Below are 25,575 nucleotides of genomic sequence, written 5' to 3'. Positions count from 1 at the left end.
GTAATTATATTTATAACCGTGCGCGTATTTCTATGGATCTGTATACAAGTGCGCACGAATGACACGAAGAAAGGTGAAAAGGGAATGAATGATACAAGGTTCGAGAACCAGTGTAAATCGTAAATTACATGGATAAACGTGGGTAAATAAAATACGAATCAGAGAAGAATATTAGATAGCCGGTTGAAACGGTGAGGCACGAAAGGAACCGTTATACGGAGCAAAATTTTCATGAACCGAATTAATCGATATAGCATCGAGTAATAGCATCGCATTTTTTAAACGTTCGTCAGACTTGAACGATAATACGGATTATTTATGACGATTAACTGTAACGCACTTACATATATATGTTTTACCGTTTCAAAACGTTGCAATCAGTTTTTAACCGTTTCGGCTAAAATTTTATTTAAATTAGTAGTTCAGTGTCCGTTCAGAGTCGTTCGGCTGAAAAAATATGTCGATTATTCATCGTGATGTTCATATAAATACGAAAACGCGGCCTTAACACGGTATCGGGTGCGACAGTGACAACACCGATATATATACATAATAATAAAATAATTATTCACATTTACAAAATACGCATTCGCGTGTTTGTGTATCTTATTTCTATCCACGATGAGCAACGCCGACGAGAAACGCTTAACGGTATTCGTTTATTCAGCTTCCCTTTCCATTCTGTATACCGAACGTTTTCAGAAATATTTCGGCGGCCTATCTTGGCGAGCGGTGTACCGGAAAAAAATACGCCGGTTTTTCTTTCGTGAAAACTAAGATTTTTCGCTTGGGAAGAGTTAGGAACCTAGTTGGATGGTCGTTAAATTTCCGAAGACATCTTTTAATCGATTTTACGAGAGTCAAAAGCGTAACGATCGATGCATCGATGTTTCGACGTATTTCGTGTTATTGAAATTCAATGTTATCGAAACAAGTAAATGCAGGACAAACGTATGGCGAACGAGTTAATGGAAGTCGAGTAAAAATTCAGCAAATTCAAGTACGAATTTAAGTATCGCCGTAACCGTCATGGATGTTCCTTGGCAACGTTCCGAAGAAGATGTACGTTTCATCGACGATAGCGAATACAAGGGCACCTGGAATGCGCTGGGCATGGAAGGAATCGGCAAATACGTTTTGCCACGTCGTTAGTATAATTTAGCACAAAAAAAAAGCGCTATGGAAGAATCTAGAATATTAGTTTCTTTGCATCTGTTTAACGAACGCTAGATCCTAGAAACCGGCGGAAAAGAATAAGAAAAAGATAGCGAAACGAGTCAAAATTCAGGGACACCTATCGATGTATCATGGGACGGAATTATAGTGTAAAGAAAAAGCGGGAACGAGTGGTATACGCAATTCGAATGTCGACTGCGCTTTCCAAGGCTTGGAATTAAGTTCTATAAGTACCGATGGTTAAAACCAGGTCGACGACGCGTATATACGAATACCAATAATCGTGTCTACCGAGTACGTACAATACGTGTATGTGCTCGTTTTAAGCGCGTAAGTCGTCGCGTACCGTTACGCGACCATTTCGGTTGCTTCGTGTTCCAGAGTTTATGCGCGTCTTTCGTTTACCGATAGCTCAACGCTCCCGTGTTCTACTAGAAGTTTACCACGTTCGTCGCGCGAATCTCTCCAAATTCATGATATCGTTCTCTTACCGTATCTTTCTCCTTCTCCTTCAGCCCTCCTCTCACTCTATCGCCTTTTCCTTCTCCTCCTCCTCCTTCTCCTCCTTCTCCTTCTCCTTCTGTTTGCGCCTTCTTATTCACCTCCTCGTTCTTCTTTCTCACCCTCGTTTCTTCGAACATACGTGCTACACGATTTCGTTTGGCCATGGCAGATGCCGTGTTCGAAGGGGAGCTTCGTGATGGTACTTTTCACGGTCACGGTACTATGTCTTGGCTCCATGGACAAAGAATGGATGGTGTTTGGTACCACGGCGAATGTAACAAAAACCGATATACGTTTAACGATGGATTGACGTTTTATAAAAAGGACTGGAAATACTGCAAATTTCCCGACAGGCGGTTGGTAGCTTATCCTTTTGTTTCTCCTTTTATTTTTGTCTCCTTTTCTTAAGAATTCGAATAAGTATGTAAAACGTTTTAAGAAAAACTAACGGATAAACTAGAAAATTATTTGTTTTTATTGTAACAACTTCAGATATTACGAGTGTATAAAGCATGGCTTAAAACCTGCTGGTGCAACTTTACGTACAAATAATCGAACCGAATTTGTCGTTCCTCCTTACTGTTACGACGCTGGTATCGGAATTTTTAACCCACGTACAAATTGTATCGTATCATATCGAGATCCAGACAAGGTACTTAAATCGAATGTAGTAAATCAGAGGTAACGAATTGCCGGTTTCTTCTCCTATTCGTTCGTATAACGACTTTCTCTCTCTCTCTCTCTCTCGCTCTCTCTCTCTCTCTCTCTCTCTCGCTCTCTCTCTCTCTCTCTCTCTCTCTCTCTCTCTCTCTCTCTCTCTCTCTCTCTCTCTATATATATATATATATATATATATATATATATATATATATATATATATATATATATATATATATATATATATATATATATATATATATATACATATATACCTATTTCGTCCGCGAGCGTTGTACGACTCTCGGTGTAGAAAATGTTTCTCACCTCTTTGATACAAGATTCTACTACCGGAAGGTTGGCCGCTTATATTAATGCTACTATATATTAAATTACAAAGGTACTTCTAATACCGAACACTGCATTTATTCGATGGATAAAAAGCAATTGTCGCAAGGCATGGTCTGAACCGACCGGTCATCGAGAACACCTTTATGAAAATTGGTATTCTTCGAATTTCGATGCGGCTACTCTTTCGAAATTATTACCTTTCTCGAATAATTCCTCTGACTTTTGGTGGAAAAGGTACGGACGAAGTAACGTTAATCGTCTTTAATTCTTAATTCTCTTTTTATTTTTCTTCGTCAGGTTATCCAACTTTGAAAGAGATCGTGATCTAAATGAAGAAAAATTGAAAAATAATTGTTTATGTATCAAAATCAATCAAGTTCTGAATAGTGTTTAAATTGCATTGCAATTAGCTTCAACGGAAATATTTTAAGAAAGGCACATATAATAACATTTGAATGAATAATAATTTTATAAATATACCTTTTTATTTGAATTTATATGTACATATATATATATATATATACATAAACATGTATATTTATGCACGCGCGCGCGTGTTTGTGTGCGTGTGTGTAACTATTTAATCAGTAACTGCTTTTGTTCTGTTACCATATTAGGAAAATTTTCTTTCCGATGAACGCGATAGATTATCGACACTCTTTTTGGTATACACTCGGTGCTTCTGCAAGCGATTATGTTCAAAGTTACGTGTACTTTATGTGTTTCGTTTCCTTCTGAAACTCTGATCGATATCGGACGCGAAAGCTCTCCCTTTGTCGATGTGGCAGTCCACGCGGTAGCCGATAAACTCACAATCCATTTCTGTGGCGCATCCGGATTCAACTTTAAATCAGGTTCGAGGAAAACTACGTCGAACCTTAGTATTAATTCACCGCCTTTGTCACTAATTGTCGTGTCAAAGACAAAAGTGTTGTTAAAATCATTGTCCATTTCATTTACGGCCACTTTTATAGATAACTGTAACGTAACGACAAGCATGTTAAAACTGCTTCGAATCCAAATAAAACGCAGTTGATTAGTTTCGTCAGTACGCATTTAGTCGCAGACGTTTGTTAAATGAAATATATTTTTTACCGTAGTAATATTTTGCCTGTTCAAATCGATCACTTTTATCGCATGATTGTTTGTATCCGCAATGTATAAATTATTCCCGCTAGAATCAATTGTGATACCACTAGGTTCGTTGAACTGTGACAAAAAATGACAGAAGTTTCTATTAGGAAAACACTACCCATATCTGTAAATATGTATATAAGTGATCGAGTATTTCGAAATATATCGTACAAAAAATGTCTCGTTAGGTTTTCCATCACCGTATATAGTTTTGCAGGAACCAACAGTCGCATCGATTCTTTTAATTTTGTGGTTGTACGTGTCGGCTACGTAGATAACGTTCTCCTTCGAATGCCACGTTATTCCCAAAGGATGTTGAAGCTTTACCGTATACCGTGTGCCGTCCGAATCACCAAAATCATGTAGATCCTACGATAAATGATAGGATCATTGTAACGAATTAAAACGATACCGCGATATTACTTGATCTTTACCAACGATTCGTCATTTTTGAATAGCCGTTACCATTACGAGAAATCGCAAACTGTTTCGAAATCCGTTTATACGTTTAAACTAACCGCTGGATCTCTGTTTGCACCGCAAACTGCAGAAACGCGCCCATTCTGCAAATCTATACATCTGATTGCGCTGCTTTCGCTGTCTGCGAAATAAGCAATTTTATTTTTATGATCGATGGTCAATCCGGATGGTTGCGCTAAACCCGCTGCATGAGGATAAGCGTTGTTACGATTTTCCTCTTTACCACTTCCTACTATCGCGACGCACGAATCGGCCTTATACTCTCTATAATTATTTCGTAAATTAAAAAACGATCAATTTGCCAGGTATCAAAAAGAAACTACAATGTCTTACCTGTTTTTCCACCACACAGTATTTTCCAAGAAAAGAGCCCAAATCTGATGTATGCCCGCGATAGCGATCAATAGCACCGGTACTATCTTGTTACCGTTCTGATGATTAAAAACAGCTACATCCCATGGAGACGACAAAACCTGATCTTTACCCGTTTTACCTCCGATACGATCGAAACCTTGAATACCAGTACCAGCAACGGTGGTAACAATTTTTTTCGTCAGGTCTATCTAAAAATAAACTTCAATTCAGCGTGTTTGAAAAATACGAAATAACGAAATAATTCAAACTTTCAACGAACGATCGACCGTGTACCTTTCTAACCGCATGATTCTCGTTATCAGCTACGAAGATCGAATCACCTAATACGCACACACCTTGAGGTGCATTAAATCTGGCATTTTCAAAGTTGCCATCTCTGAAATCTGGATTCATACCACCGATAACATATTCCACCGTACCCACCATATCTGTCACTAAAATTCTATTGTTGCCGGTGTCTGATATAATCAATCTTTCCCCTTGTTCGCTCTGAAAGCTTTCTAACTTACTGGGGAATAAAAGTGTTTCCTTACTACCGATAGGCAATAAATGCCGTGCTAATTGCAAAGGAAGATCATGTTTAGATATTTTATTCAACGACTCGAAATATGTTAATGCTACGTTTGTGTATAGGTTTAATTCCTCTTTATGACCTTCTCCTACGAAAACTGCAAGTAATTCGCCTGCAGGACCTACGTAAGGCGTCAAAATATATTATTTGATAATGTTTGAATCCGAAATGCATTCGAAATATAGATTTTTCACCTATCATTATTAGAGTTGGCCAGCAAGAAATTCCTAAATCACGCCACATTGATAGCGTTGCGTCGTTTACGACTGGATGCGTTATGTCGTATCTTTGTATAGCTGATAATAGTCCCTTCGAATCGCGTTCGTTTGTAAATTTCGCACTGTGTACTCCAACCTGCGAATAAATGAAGGATACTGACGTTCGTAACCTTTTCGAAGTTATGTCAAAAATTACTCCGAGTATACTAACCACGACGAGACCATCCGTGATCGTGAATTGTTTCTCAAGGGCATGTAAATCCGGTAATATGTGCATACAGTTGATGCAACAATATGTAAAAAAATCCAGAATAATTATCTTCCCAACCAGATGTCGATACACGGATAGCCCCTCTGCGACGTTGAACCATTCTAAACCTGAAGTGTTTAAAATAAGGATTTCTTTGTAAATTTCATTATATTTACGATATCAAAAATTATAATGGCAAAACAATGGTTGTAGAAATTGGATAATATGGAACACGATACAATTAAAGAATTATGATAATTAAGGGATGGGCACAAAAAAAAGTATGCACAAGAGCATAATACAAAATTTAATCTTCTCCCGTGGATAAATCGTATCGCTGATATAAACTCCTAACTGTAGTTCCATTTGACATGGCTATTGAGCCTATAACCGTTTGAGTTACATCTTTTATATCATTGTATTCATGTAATAAATCCATAGTTCTTTCGGTAGAACTAAATTCTTTTTCCTGTATCATTAAACTGGATAATTCTTCGTCGAGAAGTTTTTCCGCTTCTAAGAGTTGAAAGTATTCGCGTGTTTCAGCTTCGTTAAGAGGAACATGTTCTTTAAGTCTTGTCTGTACATTGTTCACCCCCCTGCTATCTTTTAAATTTCTTTGCTCCTTGAATGTCTCATGTTCTTCTCTGCGGGACATGATTAATATGACACAGTATGTTTGTTACCTAATAAAAATCAAAATTGTCGTTAATGATGTCTTGTCTCTTAATCCTCCTTGTGTATGGATTTTGAATTTTTATTCAAAACAGCAAAGTGCATACATTTGCTAAATAATAAACTGTTGTTACTTAAAAAAATCTAACATTAGAACACATAATGATATACAAGATCAAAATGAAATCCAACCTTTCTGAAAATCGGTGACCCGTAATCCCCTTAACGAAAACTCTTCGATATGATTTAATATCAATTTTTCCCGTTCTTTTCTGTCAAACGACGATTCCAAATTTTGACGTATTTCTATACAAGTTCGTGTCAATTCTTCCACAGTGTCTCGTACGTTCATATTTTACTTGCTCTATTAAAAATTGTACGTAAAGAAAAATAAAAATTATGACCTACAAATTCAGCTTAACACACTTCTCAAAATGAAGAAAAAAAATAGAATTAATTATTACGATCATTTTCTCAAAATGATAAGTTAGCGTTTCAATAATATTTCAACTGCTTAGAACTTTTGATTTTCTCGACAGATGGCACTTTAGAACTATCGCCATTTTCATTGGCTGTTGCCTTCAACGCATATATGTATATATATATATATATATATTCTAATGTTTATTTTTATTCGATTTATTGCGTCCACCGAAAGAAAGAACAAGATTTAACTATAGAAAATCGTATGTTCATGATTGCACTGTGTCACGTTTGTGGTTCGTTTGTAACGAATACAGTGTTAATTTTGTAAAATTCTATAAATTCTATGTTACTAATGCAGCAACATTTTTCTTTCTGATAACAATGGAAAATTTAACGAAAAATCGTCTTGATTTGGGTAAAGTTCGTGCATGATTACTACTATTTGTCCATGTACAATCTTAATATATAATATGCGAATATGTCTCAAGATACATCAAACAATTCGAAAGAAATGGACCAATTTGATTGGATTAAAGTTTTCGACGAAGAATTCAAAACTGAATCGTTTCTAGACAAATTAATACGCAAAACAAGTCAAAACCCTGCAGTACCTATAGGTACTTATAACCTTTCTGTCTCTATGTCTTGTCGGCACACAAACATGTATATACAATTATTTCATCATGTGGTGCTTCTTTATCATTCCAGGTACTATAGCAACTACAGCTGCTCTCTCTTATGGTCTTTGGAACTTCCATAAAGGAAATAAAATAATGTCTCAATACATGATGCGTGCACGAGTGGGGGCACAGGCTTTTACCATTTTGTCCGTAGCTATTGGATGTATTTACCTATCGAATAAACCAAATAAGTAGTATATTTATCTATAGTAGTTTGTTAGATGGTGAATTTATTTCATTGTTTAATTTATCAAGTCGTTTCAACAAAACATTCTATATCCGTACAACTTTGGTTCGGAAAAGAAACAAATTTTATTTTTAATTGTAAGCGAAAAGGTTCATATAATATTTTATAAAAAATAATGCTGCGTGAAACTGATGTAATAAAATTTATATGTTGTCCATGGAATAAATAGATTTCGTGCGACACGAGTATTCTTATTGATTCCTGTTAAATTTGTTTATTGTATTGGTGTAAATTTCCAAGAAACAGAATTGCAAAAGACAAATTCCATATAAAATATACAATCCTTATTAAAGGGCAATAATATTTATGGTTCTTATAATAGTTCTTGCAGTATCCGTAATTAATAATAATAATAATAATAATAGGATAAGTGTTTGGTAAATTACACAATGTATATATTTAAAATTAATCGGAATAGTAAAATATCCTGTCGTTTATCGAAAAAGTCGTTGCATTTGTTTAAAAGTATTATCTATTGACATTGTGTTGTCGTAGATTGATCCTCGCATTTTGTCGTCAACGAAGCAGTTTCTTGTGTTTGCGTGCTTGTTCGAATTCTCTGAACATGGAATTTGTTGTAAGCTTATCGCCGCATGCTTCCACTTAGAATGCTCCATGATACGCGTTGTCAATTGTTCGAACCATCGTTGTAAATCCTCCTTTGAATCTAATTCCATAAGATCGTGCTTTTCAACGCCGTCTATCTGGTTGGTTATCCGTAATCGATTGTTTATCGATTTTGACCGCTGAACAAGAGTTTCCTAAACAACGGAACTGACTGATTACTAAAGATCATACGGATTGTAATCTAATAATAGCATTTAAGTTTACCCGATTCACGCAGATCGTATACGTTGGTTTTTCTAATTTCTCCGCGAGTTTCTTCGATTTCCAAGCTTCGATCTGGAAATTTCGCAATTGTGTCCAATAACGTTGATTATTTATTATTACAAATTCTGCAGAAATTTGTTTATCGATAAAATTTGGTTTAACGGCTAAACGGCAACAAAAGTGTCCGAAAAGCGGTAAAGCATGAGCTTTGTTATCTGAAAAATAAAATTACGATTGAATGCGAGTAATGAAATATTAGTGTGAAGCATAGATAGTAGACGACTACGATTGGTTCAAATAAAGTAGAATCTTTGAATATAAAGTGGCAGAAGAAAGGTGAAACATGTAAACGGATCCTTACCAAAACTGTTCAACGTTAAATCGTGTGAACGTACATTGTTATCAGTATCGTCGAGAGTCATCTTTGCATACGCGAGTAGATCGAATTTCGGTCTACGAAACAAATTTTAAATTAAAACAGAATGTGTGCAATGACGAACATGTAGTAACTTACGTTTTAGTAGCATCGTTTTGGTCGCGTAAAGACGCCCCCAGTTTTCTGCCTACGGTTTTCGATATCGAAGAATGAATAGACTTTCTTATTTTCCTCGGAGTACTGGCAATGCTTAGATCTTCTTGAAGTACGTGACTATATATTTCCAGAGTCAACTCGAATTCGGCCGATACATTATTACTGTATACATATAGAAATCGAGTAAAAAGTTGAAAGGCATAGTTAACGGATTCAAAAAAAACGGAACGAAATGCAACGTCAGAAAACGATTAAAGTACTTACAATAATAAAGTGTCAGGGAAGCTTATATCTGTTTGTTCTCTGTCAATGGGATACAATAAACTGGTATCTTGAACTTCTGCGCCTACGCGAGCCAAACAGAAAACGGCGAATCTTCGATAATCGCCGCGATTTTTAAAATGATCGGAATCTCTCCACATCAGCGGAAATCTAAAATCTGAAATGGATAGTTTTCCGTTGCTCTCGGAAATGCTGAAATACATACGTGTACATGCAGATGAACTAGATTAAATAATGTCTGATAAATTTTCAGTCATTCTTACCGTAATTTTTTCGAATAAATAAATAAATAAATACTTCGTTTTGAACGATGCATTTTCTCCACGATGCTGTAATTCGGTCATGTAGGTAGACATTCTTTCATTCGAGGTAAATAATGCGCGTGCTGCTTCCAAACTTTGAGCAGGATGCTGCGCTGCAGCCAATAGCCTTGCGGACCCTTCTTTTATCTTAATTTCTAATTCAATTTTTCGCTCTAAATCATACTGCTAAAAAGGATACAAGGAAATACTTACATGTATACATACAGTTTAGTTCAGTTAATTTTTGTTTGAATTATTTGTGCCAACTTTAAGCAAATGAGAAGAAAGAACCGTTGGCATAACGATAGAAAATATGAGAAAGAGAGATAGAAGAAAAAAATTTTCGAAATATCTTCGTGGATAACACAAATACCAATAATTAATCATTCGAATATTTTTCGAGACTGAATTCATGATGAATCATGAATAGTTTCAATTGATCGTTTTTGTAACGCGACGCGATACGACAATTCGTTGTTGAATATAACCTAATCATTCATAATGACAATTCCTGACGGAAAAAAATGTTTTACGAACATCGATCTACCTAAATAGTCGGAGGTATGTTTATTACGTATCTATAGGATTCCAAAATAATAATATGATCGGCTAAAAGTTATATTATATAAAACGTTGAAAATGAATAAAATTATATTAGTCACTGAGAACTTACCGCTACATTTTTATAATTTCTGATACTTTCTCGTCTTCGAACTCGTGCTTGATAATCACTTAAAGAACGTAAATAATTATTTTCCTTATCTAAAGTACTATTTGATGATCTTTGCAGTGCTTTGATACTTTTCCTGTGTGGCGCCATTTTGCAACTCAACGTTCTTGTGGAATTGCTTTGGATGCACTGCTTGTGCACATAAGTAACGATAGCCGTTGGAAGAAGATGGTCATTATGAAAAACGTATCAAATCGAAACGTCAGTAGGAGGAAATAGAGAAAATGAAGAAAAATAATTGTATTTGATAAAATGATTTTATAAATTCGTAGTTTGAAAGGATACAACTTAAATAAAAAACGGAAAATTGCGTGTAGGTTTGAAAAATCTGAAACGCGTATATTTTCGTTTACAGATATTCTCGAAACAGTAATTAACAGTAAAGAAGTATATCGAATCAGCGTAAATTTTTCATTTCTTTTCCGTATCTTTCTCCGGATCCTTTTCCTTCTCTTTGTCTTTGTCCTTTTCTTTTTCTTTATCCTGTTGAAGAGATCCCACGGCTTGACGAACGGCTTCAGAATGAGGATCAACACCTGGCAAATTTTCCAATACCGATTGCAGAAATGCTGGATCCGACATAACAGCAGCGTAGTCCTCTTCAACTTCCATTGCTTCTTCCTTTAGAGACTCGAGTTCTTCTACAAATGAATATAAACGATAATGAAAAGTATGCACGCGTATACGTGTATGTTAGAATGCAATATGCCACAAAAATACTCGTCGTACGTTGATCTTGCATGGACATTTGCATGGCAAACGCAATTTGCTCTTCCTCCGTCATACGAGCAACATCGGGTACATTTATTACGTTTGCGGGAGCAACGTTATCGTTCGTCGATGACGAATTTTCTGTATCTTCGAGCGACATGGCAAGCGCGCGTTTTAACATTGCCTCTTCGTTGGGTACTTCCTTGATTGTTTCCGGTTGTTTATTTGTAGCAGTTTCATTCGCTTGCGCGCGCCGGGCTTCATCCTCTTGACGTTGTCGTTGTTCTTCCATAGAAACACGCAATGCCTAATGGAACAAATCGTACAAAAAAAATTAGTTACAAGTTATGAAACGAAATCGGTAGTAATAAAAGATAGAAAGGGCCGCAAGTACAAACCAACGCTAACTCTGGGTCCTCGTTTGGATCGACACCAAATTCGAATGCGGCACCTCCCATTCCTGTACCACCCATTCCATCTTCTCCTTGAATAATGGGAGATGAGATAAGCGCATCACTTAAATGTGGTCCAGGTGGAACGGTAACCAAATGGCTACCAGTTCCATCCTTTCCATTGAGAGCATTAATAAAGGCTGTCAATACTTCGTTATTGATACTTTCTTCGCCAAAGCTAATCATATCCACATTGACTTTTTCCTTTTTTAACCTTTTCGCTAATTTTACTAGTTCTTTCTCGTCAATCTCTATTGGGCTACCGATAAAGGCCACAATGCGCATTTTATGATTTTTACCTTGACGATGTTTTAACGCCAACTATGGATTAACAATTTCAGTTATAGTCAGCTTGTTTGTTGTTTTAATAAGACACAACATACATTTGCAAATTGTTAATATACTTACGTGTGCAATTCGTATTCCAGTAATTAGACTTAAATTACCATTTGGTTGAACTTGATGGAGCTTGGAGAGAATTCTACCAACGTCGCTAGTAAGAGTAGCCAATACCTCGACACTATGATAAATCATAAAATGATTATACGAAGAATACATAAATGTTTATTATATAGAAGATTGGCACAACGTACTTTGCTAGAGTTATGAGACCCACATTATTTTCAGGATTCGAGCGAGTTTTCGAGTGGCAAACTAAATTAACAGCGTCTTGCTGAGCTTGAAGTCGTGTTGGTAAAAAATCTCCGTTTCTCATATAATCGCTGTTGTCGACACTACAAACATTTGGAAAGATATCAATAAATAAAACGACAATTGTCCCCCCTTCATATAAGTACTTATAATGTATCGATATCGCATAACCTCTATATAAATAATAAATAATCTTTATCCATAGTTTATTTATTAAAATGAATATTTTGAAGTTAATTGCTCGGTAAGAATATTATTTCTAATTCTAATTCGAATTGGACATCGTATCCGATGAGTTTTACTCTCGAAAGACAATTCATCATAATTACTGTTTCAGATATTTCAACTTTGCAATGTCACTCAACTAAAATGTTCACGATGTATCAAGGTAGTGAACATTTAAAAGAACAACTAAAAAATTTTAGTGTACGAAAATAGATTAGGAATATAGATATCGGAAAATATCAAAGTTTTCGTAAATTTCATATAAGATAATGAAACTTTACCATATCATCGTACTTTCCAGTACCATCTTGATGCGAATTACAGTCACAACAGGCTTGAACTCACATTAGGACTAGACTACTATATTCCAATTCCGTTTCCCTTGAGTCAGCTAATCCGTTTCACTGTTCCATTTCATTCCGTTTCTCGTTCCTTCGTTACTCACACACCATACTCATATTCATATACATATATGTATATATGTGCGTATAGTGCATATGTATTTAAAAAATATGAATGTACGTGCAAAATTGAATTTTTTATTCGATATTATTTATCAGAATATAAATGTACATATATATGATTGAGCGAGCGAGCGAGCCGAAGGCGAGCGAAGCTCTTATACTTGACTTTGCAACTTCTTTGTCCGCGTTTTTCTTTTGCACCACTCAACCAATTCTCGTCAAATTTTGCATGCACATGCGTATGTACATCCAGATGGACATAGAAAAAAAAAATTTAAATCGGACTTGCCACGAACGAATAATCACCGAAGAAACTGATCCCAAAAAGTGAGGGTCTGAATACGCAAATAAGGAAAATAAAAAAATGAATATTTCGGCACTTTGTCGACGTAGTATGGTTCCTGAGGCATTTAGAAACAAATTTCCATTAGGGTTTGATGCGTTTTGATGCCTAATAAAGCCAGAAAATCAATTTTTGTAGAATTCGGTCGAAAACGGTACAGATGGCGCCATCTAGCGGCGAGCGGCGGAACTACGGAAAACTAAAATTTCGATTTTCTCGAAAACTAACGAATTTTAAGTACTTCTGAGGGTCAGAAATTGTTTCGTGATCTCTCTACAACCTGTATATTGCCACAAGAACCTCCTAAAAGCGCTAGAAAAGAAAATTTTAAAAATGGTCAAAACATGGACGAAGAAATTGGCGTCCATCTAGCGATGAAAGTTGCAACTACAAAAACATAAAAATGCGATTTTCTCGAAAATTAGCGAACTTTGAGTACTTCCGAGGCTCAGAAAGTGTTACGTAATCGCATTAGAAGCGAAATAATGCAAGAAAAGTTTCCTAAAGTCTTTAATAAAGAAAATAAAAAAAATGTCATTTTATGGTGAAAATTTGTGGCGCCATCTAGCGGCGAAACTGCGAACTAAACCGAAAAAACGTATGTCCGAATACGCCTTAAGGGGTCAAATAAAAATTGATTTTCTGGGCTTAATAGGCAAAAAAATGAATAACTTATTAAACAAAAGTTGCTTTAAAATGTCTAAAGAAGCATACTACGTCGTCAATGTTGCCAAATATTACTTTTTATATTTTTCCTTAACGCGTGAACGAGCATACGGTTTTTCAGTTTAGTTCGCAGTTTCGTCGCTAGATGGCGCCACAAATTTTTCCCATAAAATGACATTTTTTTCATTTTCTTTATTAAAGCTTTCAGGAAACTTTTATTGCTTTATTTTGCTTCTAATGCGATTTCATAACACTTTCTGAGCCTCAGAAGTACTCAGAGTTCGCTAATTTTTGTGAAAATCACATTTTTTTTTTTTTGTAGTTCCAACTTTCACCGCTAGATGGACGGCAATTTTTTAGTCCATGAAATGGGCTATTTTTCTATTTTCTTTAATAATGGTCCGAGCAGGCTATAATTACATTCGTTCGATTCCGTAGGCGACAAGGAACAATTTGTATATCTCAGAATTTCGGAAAAGTCGCTATATTTAGAGAAAATCGAGATTTTAGTTTTTCGTAGTTCCGTCGCTCGCCGCTAGATGGCGCCACCTGTACCGTTTTGGACCAAATTCTACAAAAATTGATTTTCTGGCTTTATTAGGCATCAAAACGCATCAAACCCTAATGGAAATTTGTTTCTAAATGCCTCAGGAACCATACTACGTCGTCAAAGTGCTGAAATATTGCATTTTGCATATGCAGTAGAATTGACATAGGCGGCTCATGTACGTATCGCAATGCTGAAACAAAATAATTAATTACTCATTACCCGAACATTATTTATGAACTTTTATGATCGAACCATGTGAATAATGCATTGTTCAAAAATCAAAAAGTGAGTAATTAACGATTTTGCATACTCATTGTTGTGTATATTCCTCCTACGCGCCACCCGCGCATGCCACGGAGGAATAAGTACCGAAAAACCATATCCTCGTAGACTTTAATGCAAAATTGGATTTGCTCGCGCTTATGTACTTGACTTTTCAACCTTTTTATCCACGCTTTTCTCTTGCACCACTCAACCAATTCAACCGGATGACACGGTTGACTATTTTTGCTTTAGCGTGAAATTTACTCGCTCGCTGAACATTGTTAGGTTAGGCGCGGAGCGCCTAATCAAACAGACCTAGTATTTTTTATTTATCTTTAGTGAAAAAGGGGAAAAAATATGGAAAATAATATTCTATACTTGTATAGGTACATATAAATATGCGTAACGTTCGGTCGAATTTTGGTGTATTTAAAAAAAATAGTGATCAATTTCACTCACGATTGAATATTTGTTACGCTAATAAGAATGACAAAAATAATAAATAGGCTGAGAAGTGAGAAATATACAAATGTAAACGATTTAATAAAAATATAGAATGATCGTGTGAAGAATATTGACGGAAAGAAAGATGAAAGAAATGAAAGATGGAACAAATAAAGGAGAAAGAGGAGGAAAGTATGACAAGGACTAGAGCGAAGAAGATTCAAGGATCATGTTTAGTTGGAGCGTGGAATATCTTGGTGCTTGATCCATCAAAGTTGCTTCTTCGTAAGTAGGGGGTTGATCGTTGCGATTCCACTTTTTATGCGCCATTTCTCTGGTTCGTCTGCGATTGCCAAGAGCACGAATAATGACTATGAAAGGTCCTAGAAGCAGCATAATTATTCCAATTGCGAGCATGATTATCGCTATGGCTGCTCCAATTCGATTGACAGGGGAACGGCGTGGCTTCGTTTCGTTTTTACTATTTCCTATTTTAGTTTCGTACGATATTATATCATCAGCTCGATGTTCCAAGGAATTTCTCTCGTTTGATGTAGCAGCGTCAGCGGAGCCAATGCGTTTAAGTTCGAACGAAACGCTTGGCGTCGTATTATTTATTATATTTTCCGAAATATAAGAACCTTCGTCGGAAGCAAGCGAAACAATAACGTTCTTTTCATAATTTATAATCTTTGGCTCGTTGTTTTTATTCGAAGGAACTATCAAAGTTTGAGTGGCACGTGGGCCTCTAGTATCGTGTTCTTGACGAACTCCTATTGTTGTTTTTTTCGAAGTTTCTTGGCCGATGTGATGTGTTCGACGAGAGGAATGCAATTTACGTGGTAAACGTTCATTCGACGACGTAACATCGTCTAGGTTATCGGCAACGGCGTTTGTCCGACGGACACCGATTCGGTTGACTTTCGTTACGTGTCGTCGGTTTTCAGTAACGTTCGTTGATTTTCTGATCGATTCTTTCTCCTCCCATCTTTCCAGCTTTTCCTGCGAAAATAACATTTGTTCGTTCAAACTCATTCTTCTTCCCATGCTAAAGAAACGTACGTAGCGCGAAAAGTGGAAGAACAGTATTTTTACGAACATGATTTTTAACGGTTTTCTCTTTCTACTAGTGACAACATTCGTTAGAATAACGAAGAATGTAACATCTGAACGAACATACGAGATACGCTACGATGAAACGCCTTGTACGTAAACGAACATGTTCCTCCGTAATGCTATACCGCACATTCAATTACATTGTACGTATGTATGTACGTTTGTGGATATCGTCGAATAAAGTTCGCGGAAAATCGTGTAAGTCGGTCGTTGAACGTATCGTTATCGTTTGTTGCGCGTGTATTGTATTTTCTTAATCGATTAAAATGTCGAACCTGTACGTCAGCAGTATCATTTCGCGACTTCATTTTGTCACGTAGAGAGATTGCACCTTTTTGAAGCAGTATAATCCCAACGACACACCAAATAGTCAGCTGAAAGACTATTATCAATTTTGGAGTCCATTTGTTTGTTTCTAATTGTAAAGACATCTTTCTAAAAAATAAAAGAAGAAAAGAAAAGAAAGGGACAACAGAGAAGAGGAGAAATAAAAGGAAAATAAAAAAAGGAATCTAGCAAAAATATAAAGTATAACGTATCTACATAATATCCGAATGACGATCGAATAAAAATATTAGCAATAATTTTGCGATTGTACTGTCAGAAAAAATGAAAAAATGACTAGTTGATCGTCGTCGACTTACTTCGATGCGTGCACGAACCGTCGTCACCCTTTCTTTTCCGAAAGGGGTCACGAACGAACGCACGAGCTTTTCGTCTTGTTTAAAATCAATTCGTCGATTCTGAAAGAGTAGAATATCGTCTTAGAATTGACGGATTTTTAACGGAATTAAGTAGATTAATTCTTAAATAAATAATTCTATCGTAAATAAATCGAAAATGAGGGAAGAATCACGAATGAGCGAATGACAAGGAGCGTTGTAGAAAAATCAAAATTACAGAGGTCCTCGTATCGCAACGCATTGACACCATTTCCGACGATTGCATTTCTACTTACTTTCGTTTCTAGGCAAATCTAACAACGCCTAGATCATTCATTTTCTCGGTTTCTTTTTTTTCATGCACATATTTGCATAAGCCAATGCGACGACGAATTGGCTGGTTCTTTTACCTTCGGATGTCACGTTTTCTCCTTTTCCTCCTCCTCCTCCTCTTCTTTTTCTTTTTTCTTCTTTTGCTTCTTCTGTTTTTCCTCTTTCCTTCTTTCGATTCGTTTGTATAATAATGTACTGTGTATTAAAAGATTGTTGATCAAAATCGATTGGCACGTACACATTACCGTGATCTCGTTACGTACATATGACCGTGGTGATCTACACCGATCGATCGTAACTGTTCCTCCACGCTCGTTTCGCTGTTCGCACGACCATTCTTCGATCGGTTAATCGTTTGGTCAGTTTGTCGACGAATAACGCATACGTCATCCGCAATATGTATGTACTTCGGTGCGGTCACGTCTCGTGGATCGTGCCGCGGGTCTTTTCGATCTTTCATTATTTGGTTCTTACATTCCAACTCTGTCAGTTCATGCGCCGAAGTACTTACATACGTGCTTTTCCCTCCTCATTCCGTATACCTTGGTAAACAGAAATTTTACTCTGTATCTGTACAATATTGTACGAGATTTACGCAATCATTGTTTTCTCTCTTTCAAACGATTATTCGCGCGTACTTGACACCTGCACGATCGATGCAAAAGTTTGTCCGATCCAACGTTACTAATTATATTTAATAGCTGAATTGCTTTTAGTTTGGAATTTTTACCTAATATAGTAACTATTATATGTATATATATATGTGCTTATGTAATTGTATGATCGATGCTATAAGGTCAAGTTGAAAGAAAATAATGACTTACTTTATGGAAATAAGAAAAAATGACATATAATATGCACGTAAAACCAGTTTATTACATGACGAAATGGATGCGCATGTACTGCGTTAATTTTACCAAAATACTTCCACGATTTATACTTTTCGCGCCAATGACGATAATTAAATAAATTGTACGATGGATTCTTGACGATACATGCGATTCTTTCCAACGATATCTATGTAAGATATTGTTCCTTTCGATTCATTTTCTGTTTATATATGTCTGTGCACATATACATACGTACATGCATATCTTAAAAACTTTATCGTTATTTCAACTAAATTATTGTCTACGTATAGAACGTCCGTGCGTGACGATTTTATGATAAAGTTAAATCTTCGTTCAACGTATTTATTATGAACAATTATTCGTTTCATAGATATTCGCTCAGTGCCGAATATGACTATTTGCAGTTTATTTGTTTATCATTCATTGACCAGTGATATGGTTGACCACTGAAGATACTCGAATCTTAGTCATGAAGTAGCGGTAACGATTTTGATTGGTGCCGCCATTTTTTCAACAAAGCCCATACTGCGAATATAATTTGTAAATAATGATATATTTTAACATTAAGAATGGTTGCCTTAATAATAATAAGTATTAATGATAATATATTGTTTCATGTTCATGAATTAGTGTTCAATTTATTTTTATATACGAAGTATATATACTGGGTGTCTCGTTTAATGTAAGTAGCTTAAACGTAAGATTTCATGAAAAAAAAAAAAAAACTACAGAGAGCAAATAAAATATTTTAATAATAAATCAACGGCAATCTATAATATATAGAAAATAAATAATGTTTTATTACTAATGCAATTTGTTCTTGCAAATGTTAATGCGATTCTTTACAAATGAAATTTCGTACCGTGAATTTTATTGAAGAATGGCGTAACTGACCTAACCTTGATAAGTATTTCAGGACTCGAATTAGAAGATTTCCAGTTGTCCACGGTATAACATTGCCATCTAGCGAGCATCCTTGAATTCTGCACGCACAAATCTCATGGTACGAGCCATACCTTGTATGTTAAGGTTTAAGGTTCTAAATTTTAAAACGTAGACTATATAAATGTATGTGGTTTAAAGTGACCAATTGCATTGGTCAAAATTGAAGCAGCTGTAAAGCCATTGAATTTGTACATACTTCGGTCTTCGGTTACACGAATAAAAATTACCTATTCGAGGTGACAAAAAGTTGTAAGTACGATATGGGCAGATGTGCGCATGCCATGACACGGTGCGTGTATCTATGAAAGTATGGCCAGCGTAGAAAGCACGTACGGATGCATCTAATATTATCTTGGATTCTGAACTTTTTAAACGCGATTATTCCGTGCATCGGGTGCTGCGTGTCAATGAATTTTATCGAGAGGTATGTAAATATTTCACGCGAACGATAAGGAATTCCATGTCTTTTAACGTCGATTAACGTCAAAGGTTAAGGATGAAAGTAATCGAATAACCTAGAGTGAACGCGTAAAGGCAAAATCATAGACGCGATGCGATCGGACGATATTCCAAATGCAAGATAACGAAGAGTTCAAACTTGTAGTTCGTCGAAAGAAACGCGCGTCTCTCGTACGAAAATGTTCCGATTCAAAAGTTCCTTTAGCCGATGACGGAAATAACGATAGTGATTTCGATATCGATTACGAAACACTTTTTAGGTAAGGCAATGTGCGTGTTTTTCGAAGATTTAGACAAATACCATCGAACTCCTGAGAGAATATTAACAGATTAGCTAACATCGAATAACAAACTTATGCACGATTCGCGCATCTCGACGTTTCATCGGATTAACGAGTTCTATAATGGAAGATGATTTGCATTCGCCTTCACGATGTACGTGATGTATCCATGATCTCTTAATTCGGTTTAATTATTTTTGTAGGAGAGCTTTACGAACTCGTTAGAGCTACGTTAAGTGTTAATATTCTCTCGTGTCTCGAAATGTCGGTAAGCGAAAATTTTCTTCGATAATTTTATATAAGGATAATTTTCAGAACGATTCTCGAAGCAGAAGTCGAACTGAGAAATTCGGTGTTCGCTGACGATGTTTTTTACCGTTTGGAAGATTCGTTGAATGCCTTAAGGCTCGACGGTGTTTCTGAGATATTGTGTTACGGTTTGGGACATTTCTCTCGTCGCCGAGCTTCGAAATATCAATTGGCATTGCTTCTATTGTTAAGAAAATATTATAATTCTAGAGTTCACGTGTACGACCCTGTCTTTTATTTACGCGAGATTCAAATTCTCAAGCGGTTCAACTGCAACGTAATAGAAATCAACGAGGAAGGCAAACGAATCGTACAGGATGGCGTAACATTGATATACATGCCGCACTGTTCCATTTATTTGACTAATAATTTTCTTTACACAAATTGGAGCAAAAAATTAAGCAAGTGTATTCTGTTGACTAATAGCTTTTCGATCGTGACGGATAATCTGATAAAGGCGAATAGATCCGTTTCCCTCGATTACGTGTTGCGTATTCGACCGTATGTTACAGAAATTCCTTTGAGAAATAATTTTACTTATAAAGACGTGTTTAGCGACCTAAATATTCATATATTTCTCGAAGAAAACATTAACGCGATACCTCAGAGTTTTTGGAATAAAAGAGACGAACCGTGTTATCAAGGTACAGAGATTCATTACTTGACTGCTGCTCAAACGGAACGTATGGACCTTACGAATCGTAATTATCTGCTCGTTTACGCTTAACTTTATATAAATACATAATAAAGTCGCAACGTTTGCCAACATCGAAATACGATACAATCTCTTATTAAATGTTTATTCGATTTTAACTAGCAATTAATTTTGTTCTAGGTTGTACGAAAGATGAAACCTAACGCAAAATTAGCTCGCTCCCTAATACGAGAAATACGACGAGTATCCTCCGAACAAAACACGAAGAACGATACGATGGCACAATATATTTTAGAACAAGCGCGATCTCATCGAGAAACCTCTCAAGTTTTATGCAAAGCGCGGGAAGAGTTGAAAAATTTAGCGGAGACATATTTGTGCTATTTGACCTCGCAGAGAATGTGTAAAGAAATCCAAGCACGATACACTGGTAAAGGTGAACGAAGTATCAGAGAAACTGCCGATCTTGTTGGATTTAAACTACCTCACGATCCAAAATAATTCCGTTTCGAGATGATAATCGAGTCACGAGAGAGATTTATTAATAGTGTCGAGACTTCGTGAAAAGGGAGAAGAAGAAGTAGAAAAAAATAGGATTATTATTCAAACAAAAACAGAAATAAAAAAAAAACAGAGAGAAAAAAACATTTGAACCGTTAAAAGACGAACGTATTTTGATGATAACGATATATTCAGGAATATTCTTTGCGAATGCATTTTGCTATGGTCGATAACTGCATGTTACTGGTCCCTTCGTAGATTGTGCCGATTTTGGAATCTCTAAAATACTTTTCTTGCGGAAAGTCGGTCGTAAATCCCACTCCACCCATAAAGTCGATGCATTTTGCAGTGACGCGTAAAGCAGTTTCTTCGTGAGAAACAGAAAAAAAAAAAAAATAAATAAATAAAACAAAATGACATTAAATTTTGTATTGTTTCGTATATAACAAGTATATATGAAAAATGAAAAATAAATTCATGCTAGTTCCAATAAAATTAATAAGTGAATACATAATACTTACCCGAAGCTACAAGTTTTGCCATAGCTGCCTCCTTCATTACATCTTTTTCAGCATCGACTAATCTGGCTGCATTGTAAACCAATAATCTAGCGCACTCGAGCTCGGTAACCACTTGGGCAATTTGGTGTTGCATCGACTGACGGAAAAAGAAAACGTTATCTTCTGCGTCTATTCTGTATCGTTTAATATTCATAGATATTAATTGTTGTTTCCTTCTTATACTTGAAACGAAAATATATCCTTTCCAAATTGCTTTCTTTCCAGTGTATAGGGTATAGTAGCATCCAAGCAACCTTGTGCTATACCGATCATTTGAGCTCCGATACCGATTCGACCTTCGTTCAAGAATCCGGCGGCATATTTGTATCCATGACCAAACTGTCCTAAAATATTATCTTCGGGAATCTAAGCATAGGAGCAACGAAAAGAAACTGTATTAATAACCGGTAGAATTTTCGGCAAGTCCGACGGAAAATAGTGTTCAGCTTTAATTAATCGTTTCAGTTACCTTAACGTTCTCGAAGTGAATCATACACGTGCCCGATGCTTTTATTCCTAATTTATCCTCAGGTTTAGCTACCGTTAATCCTGGTGTATCTCGTTCTACGAAAAATGTCGTAATGCCACGATATCCCTAATAAAAAAAATACGAATATATTATCGCTTCTCGTTACGATACATGTACTCTTTCGACTCTTGAATGTCTAGAAATTAATTTCTTAAACTTACAGCAGAAGGATTTGCATTTGCAAAAACTAAAAACAATCCTGCGATGTCGGAATTCGAAATCCACATTTTGGTACCATTTATCACATAGTGAGATCCTTCTTTTTTAGCTTCAGTCTTTAGAGAAAAAGCGTCTGATCCGGAACCGGGTTCCGTGAGACAAAAACTACCTGCCTAAGATGTGTCGATGGGACGGGACAATTGGGAAAGGAAGAAAACAGAAAAATTCGATTAGAATTATGTGACTTATTGTTGCGTATTACCAATTTCGTTGCTTACATAATCTTGAGCCAATTTAGGCAAATATTTTTCTTTCTGTTCTTCGGTAGCGACTTTCTTGATTAACGAGTTTACCAAAGTGTTATGAATGTCGACCAAAGCTGATACGGCTCCATCAACTTTTGCCACTTCTTCGACCGTCAAAATCGTTGTCATGAAATTGCATCCCGAACCGCCGTATTTTTCTGGTATTTCGATGCCCATCAACTGATCGATTGATCGGTTGATCGAAGACGTGTTTGAATGTACATGCCAGTACGTGGCATATAGTCGTGCAAGTTGAAAATCAAGAAAAATTTATCGAGGAAAAGAACGCCTATAATACTTGATGGTCTACTTACACCATTTTCGAAAAGCTTTCGTAGCAAACCTTCGTCTATTTTTCCTTCTTTTTCCATTTTTCGTACGAGTGGAGCAATCTCCTCTTTCGCCAATTTACTAACTAGAAAATTAATCATTTTTTCTTTCGTAATATTAAAATTCTATATTTGTATGGATAATTAAACGATTATAAAAAACGATTATATGAATTGTAATAGATACGCGTAAACAACAATGGTATAATTACCACTTTCTTTCATTAAAAGTTCTTCGTCTGTAAATTCGGACAAAGGACCAGGAGTACGGTCGAGTCGCGGACCACACGTGCTCAGTTTCCTTTCGACGCATATGTTTTTCGGTATCTGAAAAATCGACCGTTACCATTATGGAAAATATGTAACGTCATAATTGATGGATATGGCTGAAATCGAAAAAGATCTAAAATGGAGGCGATAGTTTTCCTTTGTTTGTTGGGAACGTTTAAAAAAAGAAATGAAGAAAAAAAGAAGAAACAGAAAACGTCAGTTAATCGATGACGATTTAAGTGACTAACCGGCTTCTATGAAAAATGTATAGCGTTAAATGAAACAAAAATGTGAACACCGTTTCCAAAATGCACTTTCCACAAAACCGATCGTTTCGATATTATAAACTGTTTCATAATTATAGCGAATTCGCGAAAAATATTCGTGATTATAATCGCGTTGCTTTCGAATCAAATTTTCGTTGTTTTCGATATCGTAACGTTTGTTTCTTCCGTTCTGGAACGAGAAAGTTTTTCGTTAACATGTCTTCAGTGTTGAATTCAGCATTAAATTGTTTGGACGATCAAAAATCGATGTGTGCAGTCACGTACCTGTCGCATCAATGGTTTGAGCAGATTCGCACTGAGTTTGAGATTCATATTGAAACGTACCAACAAAGTGATTCCGACAACACGGTAATAGAAATAGTAATAGAAACTGCAACTAATAACGCGCGAAGCGCTGACGAAACGTAGAACTTTGATAAGACAACAAAGAAACGAGAGATATCGACCTCGTTTCGTCGTGGACTGATTAAATACTGACTACTTTATAATATCTCATACATCAAAGTTCTCGCTTGAAGCTTCGTTCGCGTTCGATTATATAAAGTATCAAACAGGTTCTTACGCAATAAAAGCAAGAATTAAAAGTAAAGCAGAAAAACAAGTCCCAATTCGTCAAAATAGTTTTGACGACTTATTGATTTACATATTACGGTTTTGATCATATTATCGACTGTTCTAATCGAATGTCACGACTCGCGAGATTGCTGAGTGTAGTCAAAGCGTACGATTTGATTACATACATATATTATATGTATGTACATATATTCGTTAACCGTCTTATCTTACGAGAGGAATTCACCCGTGATCCGACATATGTATATATTTCTAATCACGATTATCTAAAAACAACAATGTTCTTTATAAAGAGCACTTAACGAAATATTGTTCTCTACAATTTATTATGATTATTTGAAAAATAATTAAATTAGTTTCGCATAGAAACTTCAAGACAGAAAAGACGTTGTCTCAGGGAGCTATGCTAGATCGAACCACGTGTTTTTTCGGCGATACGGATTGCTTCAGTATTTTAATAGAAATCGTTTTCCTGAAAGTCGCAGTTAATTAAATTGAACACGTAAGAAAAGTACGTATTTATAAATACGTATATGTACATATACATACTTTCTCCAATTGAAAGGGCCAACTGGAATACGTTTGCCATAAATATATTTTGCTACATTAAAAACGCGCGTTTACGTGTTATAAGTAAGTGCGTAGATAATTAATAGTGTATGTCAGAATTAATAAGTGTCTAATGGGTTTATTTGTTAAACGTTCACGAATTATTTCTTTTTCGTTGACTCATAATGAACGTTTAAACTACTTAGTAACTTCGCGTCACTTTCAATTGATCCGATAACATAGATTTTCAACGACTACCAACGCTTAGAGTATATACCCCTAAACTGTGGTGCATAGACAGTTTCATAGTATCCTGTACTTTGTATACGTGTGTACCAGGCATTACGATCATAATATTGAAGTTTTTGATTGGTTAGGTAGTTAAGCGATAGCCAATAGGAGAACACGATTCAGACGAGGAACGATCTCTCGTTGGATCGCTCGAAAAATGTAGCGAATCGGTTGCGCCATAATGTGCAATCATCATTCCCATTCACCCGTGCTGTTAGTATTACGATACATATACATATGTGTTCTATAGTTTAATAAAAGAAGAAACTGGTCAAGATTTTAGGAAAGAGAAGAAACGAAAAGACGTTACAAGAACCGGAAGCGAGATCATGGAATTCTAAAGTTGTCGCGTAATGTTGTCTTTGTTTTTTATAAAGAAAGAGCAAGTACGAGAACCGTGAGTACGGGAAATAACGTTGA

General features: G+C 35.9%; 8 protein-coding genes across 19 annotated transcripts; 3 read left to right on the top strand and 5 right to left on the bottom strand.

Annotated features, from left to right (window-relative positions):
* The first annotated feature begins 713 nt into the window (after positions 1–713).
* Positions 714–3,897, top strand: LOC105664265 (MORN repeat-containing protein 5). Its single transcript, XM_076539226.1, has 5 exons — positions 714–1,147; positions 1,850–2,036; positions 2,173–2,332; positions 2,738–2,922; positions 2,986–3,897. The coding sequence occupies exons 1-5, from the start codon at positions 1,030–1,032 to the stop codon at positions 3,080–3,082; spliced, it is 747 nt and encodes a 248-aa protein (XP_076395341.1). The 5' UTR covers positions 714–1,029; the 3' UTR covers positions 3,083–3,897.
* On the bottom strand, positions 2,133–6,894 carry LOC105664228 (NHL repeat-containing protein 2). Of its 2 annotated transcripts, none has more exons than XM_076539223.1 (10): positions 6,584–6,894; positions 5,678–5,844; positions 5,443–5,602; positions 4,951–5,369; positions 4,636–4,865; positions 4,341–4,566; positions 3,994–4,191; positions 3,784–3,897; positions 3,169–3,666; positions 2,133–3,013 (listed from the first exon to the last, which is right to left on the bottom strand). In XM_076539223.1, exons 1-9 carry the CDS (start codon positions 6,741–6,743, stop codon positions 3,265–3,267), a joined length of 2,076 nt encoding a protein of 691 aa, XP_076395338.1. In that variant the 5' UTR covers positions 6,744–6,894; the 3' UTR covers positions 2,133–3,013; positions 3,169–3,264. The 2 variants fall into 2 exon arrangements, with proteins under 2 accessions (XP_076395338.1, XP_076395339.1); XM_076539224.1 differs by lacking the exon at positions 6,584–6,894 and adding an exon at positions 6,019–6,227.
* Positions 6,895–7,054: 160 nt separating this feature from the next.
* LOC100876223 (HIG1 domain family member 2A, mitochondrial) lies at positions 7,055–7,924 on the top strand. The gene is made up of 3 exons (XM_003708603.3): positions 7,055–7,232; positions 7,306–7,434; positions 7,526–7,924. The coding sequence occupies exons 1-3, from the start codon at positions 7,199–7,201 to the stop codon at positions 7,690–7,692; spliced, it is 330 nt and encodes a 109-aa protein (XP_003708651.1). The 5' UTR covers positions 7,055–7,198; the 3' UTR covers positions 7,693–7,924.
* Positions 7,925–7,932: 8 nt separating this feature from the next.
* On the bottom strand, positions 7,933–10,647 carry LOC105664230 (rhotekin-2). 3 transcript variants are annotated; one of them, XM_076539225.1, is made up of 7 exons: positions 10,365–10,647; positions 9,687–9,877; positions 9,372–9,611; positions 9,090–9,269; positions 8,937–9,028; positions 8,576–8,790; positions 7,933–8,505 (listed from the first exon to the last, which is right to left on the bottom strand). In XM_076539225.1, the coding sequence occupies exons 1-7, from the start codon at positions 10,509–10,511 to the stop codon at positions 8,179–8,181; spliced, it is 1,392 nt and encodes a 463-aa protein (XP_076395340.1). In that variant the 5' UTR covers positions 10,512–10,647; the 3' UTR covers positions 7,933–8,178. The 3 variants fall into 3 exon arrangements, with proteins under 3 accessions (XP_076395340.1, XP_012153250.1, XP_012153249.1); XM_012297860.2 differs by having other exon boundaries at positions 9,372–9,581; XM_012297859.2 differs by having other exon boundaries at positions 9,687–9,874.
* An 88-nt stretch (positions 10,648–10,735) lies between these two features.
* Positions 10,736–12,897, bottom strand: Rpn10 (regulatory particle non-ATPase 10). Its single transcript, XM_012297857.2, has 6 exons — positions 12,742–12,897; positions 12,178–12,318; positions 11,993–12,104; positions 11,531–11,905; positions 11,151–11,439; positions 10,736–11,062 (listed from the first exon to the last, which is right to left on the bottom strand). Exons 1-6 carry the CDS (start codon positions 12,765–12,767, stop codon positions 10,833–10,835), a joined length of 1,173 nt encoding a protein of 390 aa, XP_012153247.2. The 5' UTR covers positions 12,768–12,897; the 3' UTR covers positions 10,736–10,832.
* A 2,374-nt stretch (positions 12,898–15,271) lies between these two features.
* LOC100878389 (uncharacterized) lies at positions 15,272–19,147 on the bottom strand. Of its 4 annotated transcripts, none has more exons than XM_003708539.3 (5): positions 19,016–19,146; positions 17,266–18,678; positions 16,952–17,050; positions 16,583–16,742; positions 15,272–16,193 (listed from the first exon to the last, which is right to left on the bottom strand). In XM_003708539.3, exons 4-5 carry the CDS (start codon positions 16,736–16,738, stop codon positions 15,396–15,398), a joined length of 954 nt encoding a protein of 317 aa, XP_003708587.2. In that variant the 5' UTR covers positions 16,739–16,742; positions 16,952–17,050; positions 17,266–18,678; positions 19,016–19,146; the 3' UTR covers positions 15,272–15,395. The 4 variants fall into 4 exon arrangements, with proteins under 4 accessions (XP_003708587.2, XP_076395296.1, XP_076395297.1 ...); XM_076539181.1 differs by having other exon boundaries at positions 17,380–18,678; positions 19,016–19,145; XM_076539182.1 differs by lacking the exon at positions 16,952–17,050 and having other exon boundaries at positions 17,380–18,678; positions 19,016–19,147.
* A 38-nt stretch (positions 19,148–19,185) lies between these two features.
* LOC100882790 (SRR1-like protein) lies at positions 19,186–21,142 on the top strand. 2 transcript variants are annotated; one of them, XM_003708494.3, is made up of 4 exons: positions 19,186–19,522; positions 19,588–19,817; positions 20,154–20,848; positions 20,983–21,142. In XM_003708494.3, the coding sequence occupies exons 2-4, from the start codon at positions 19,672–19,674 to the stop codon at positions 21,003–21,005; spliced, it is 864 nt and encodes a 287-aa protein (XP_003708542.2). In that variant the 5' UTR covers positions 19,186–19,522; positions 19,588–19,671; the 3' UTR covers positions 21,006–21,142. The 2 variants fall into 2 exon arrangements, with proteins under 2 accessions (XP_003708542.2, XP_012153254.2); XM_012297864.2 differs by lacking the exon at positions 19,186–19,522 and having other exon boundaries at positions 19,595–19,827.
* A 241-nt stretch (positions 21,143–21,383) lies between these two features.
* On the bottom strand, positions 21,384–25,115 carry LOC100883305 (short/branched chain specific acyl-CoA dehydrogenase, mitochondrial). 5 transcript variants are annotated; one of them, XM_012297862.2, is made up of 9 exons: positions 24,865–25,115; positions 23,398–23,512; positions 23,171–23,271; positions 22,830–23,036; positions 22,554–22,724; positions 22,333–22,458; positions 22,047–22,229; positions 21,825–21,960; positions 21,384–21,670 (listed from the first exon to the last, which is right to left on the bottom strand). In XM_012297862.2, exons 2-9 carry the CDS (start codon positions 23,408–23,410, stop codon positions 21,495–21,497), a joined length of 1,113 nt encoding a protein of 370 aa, XP_012153252.1. In that variant the 5' UTR covers positions 23,411–23,512; positions 24,865–25,115; the 3' UTR covers positions 21,384–21,494. The 5 variants fall into 5 exon arrangements, with proteins under 5 accessions (XP_012153252.1, XP_076395293.1, XP_003708547.2 ...); XM_076539178.1 differs by lacking the exon at positions 24,865–25,115 and adding an exon at positions 24,305–24,442; XM_003708499.3 differs by lacking the exon at positions 24,865–25,115 and adding an exon at positions 24,007–24,279.
* Between the last annotated feature and the right edge of the window lie 460 nt (positions 25,116–25,575).

This window comes from Megachile rotundata, chromosome 13 (genome assembly GCF_050947335.1).
Source record: "Megachile rotundata isolate GNS110a chromosome 13, iyMegRotu1, whole genome shotgun sequence".
Taxonomy (NCBI): domain Eukaryota; kingdom Metazoa; phylum Arthropoda; class Insecta; order Hymenoptera; family Megachilidae; genus Megachile; species Megachile rotundata.
This window is presented reverse-complemented; position numbering and strand designations above follow the sequence as displayed.

Bases quoted from the DNA above. Each gene is read 5' to 3' on its own strand.
- LOC105664265 (XM_076539226.1), top strand. From the start codon at position 1,030: ATGGATGTTCCTTGGCAACGTTCCGAAGAAGATGTACGTTTCATCGAC. The intron at 1,148-1,849 runs GTTAGTATAATT...TGGCCATGGCAG, and splicing joins CAAATACGTTTTGCCACGTC to ATGCCGTGTTCGAAGGGGAG. The intron at 2,333-2,737 runs GTACTTAAATCG...TAAATTACAAAG, and splicing joins CATATCGAGATCCAGACAAG to GTACTTCTAATACCGAACAC.
- LOC105664228 (XM_076539223.1), bottom strand. From the start codon at position 6,743: ATGAACGTACGAGACACTGTGGAAGAATTGACACGAACTTGTATAGAA. The intron at 4,192-4,340 runs GTTAGTTTAAAC...CATTTATCGTAG, and splicing joins GTGCAAACAGAGATCCAGCG to GATCTACATGATTTTGGTGA. The intron at 3,898-3,993 runs GTACGATATATT...TTTTTGTCACAG, and splicing joins AACCTAACGAGACATTTTTT to TTCAACGAACCTAGTGGTAT.
- LOC100876223 (XM_003708603.3), top strand. From the start codon at position 7,199: ATGGAAAATTTAACGAAAAATCGTCTTGATTTGG. The intron at 7,233-7,305 runs GTAAAGTTCGTG...ATATGTCTCAAG, and splicing joins GAAAAATCGTCTTGATTTGG to ATACATCAAACAATTCGAAA. The intron at 7,435-7,525 runs GTACTTATAACC...TTATCATTCCAG, and splicing joins AAACCCTGCAGTACCTATAG to GTACTATAGCAACTACAGCT.
- LOC105664230 (XM_076539225.1), bottom strand. From the start codon at position 10,511: ATGGCGCCACACAGGAAAAGTATCAAAGCACTGCAAAGATCATCAAAT. The intron at 9,612-9,686 runs GTATTTATTTAT...TATTTAATCTAG, and splicing joins AATGCATCGTTCAAAACGAA to TTCATCTGCATGTACACGTA. The intron at 9,270-9,371 runs GTAAGTACTTTA...ATATGTATACAG, and splicing joins TTCCCTGACACTTTATTATT to TAATAATGTATCGGCCGAAT.
- Rpn10 (XM_012297857.2), bottom strand. From the start codon at position 12,767: ATGGTACTGGAAAGTACGATGATATG. The intron at 12,105-12,177 runs GTACGTTGTGCC...GATTTATCATAG, and splicing joins GGTCTCATAACTCTAGCAAA to TGTCGAGGTATTGGCTACTC. The intron at 11,063-11,150 runs GTACGACGAGTA...ATTCATTTGTAG, and splicing joins AATGTCCATGCAAGATCAAC to AAGAACTCGAGTCTCTAAAG.
- LOC100878389 (XM_076539182.1), bottom strand. From the start codon at position 16,738: ATGTCTTTACAATTAGAAACAAACAAATGGACTCCAAAATTGATAATA. The intron at 16,194-16,582 runs GTTCGACATTTT...TTATTTTCGCAG, and splicing joins ATGATACTGCTGACGTACAG to GAAAAGCTGGAAAGATGGGA.
- LOC100882790 (XM_003708494.3), top strand. From the start codon at position 19,672: ATGCAAGATAACGAAGAGTTCAAACTTGTAGTTCGTCGAAAGAAACGC. The intron at 19,818-20,153 runs GTAAGGCAATGT...GATAATTTTCAG, and splicing joins GATTACGAAACACTTTTTAG to AACGATTCTCGAAGCAGAAG. The intron at 20,849-20,982 runs GTAATTATCTGC...ATTTTGTTCTAG, and splicing joins ACGTATGGACCTTACGAATC to GTTGTACGAAAGATGAAACC.
- LOC100883305 (XM_003708499.3), bottom strand. From the start codon at position 24,054: ATGAATCTCAAACTCAGTGCGAATCTGCTCAAACCATTGATGCGACAG. The intron at 22,725-22,829 runs GTAAGCAACGAA...GACACATCTTAG, and splicing joins CTAAATTGGCTCAAGATTAT to GCAGGTAGTTTTTGTCTCAC. The intron at 22,459-22,553 runs GTAAGTTTAAGA...TTTTTTTATTAG, and splicing joins CAAATGCAAATCCTTCTGCT to GGATATCGTGGCATTACGAC.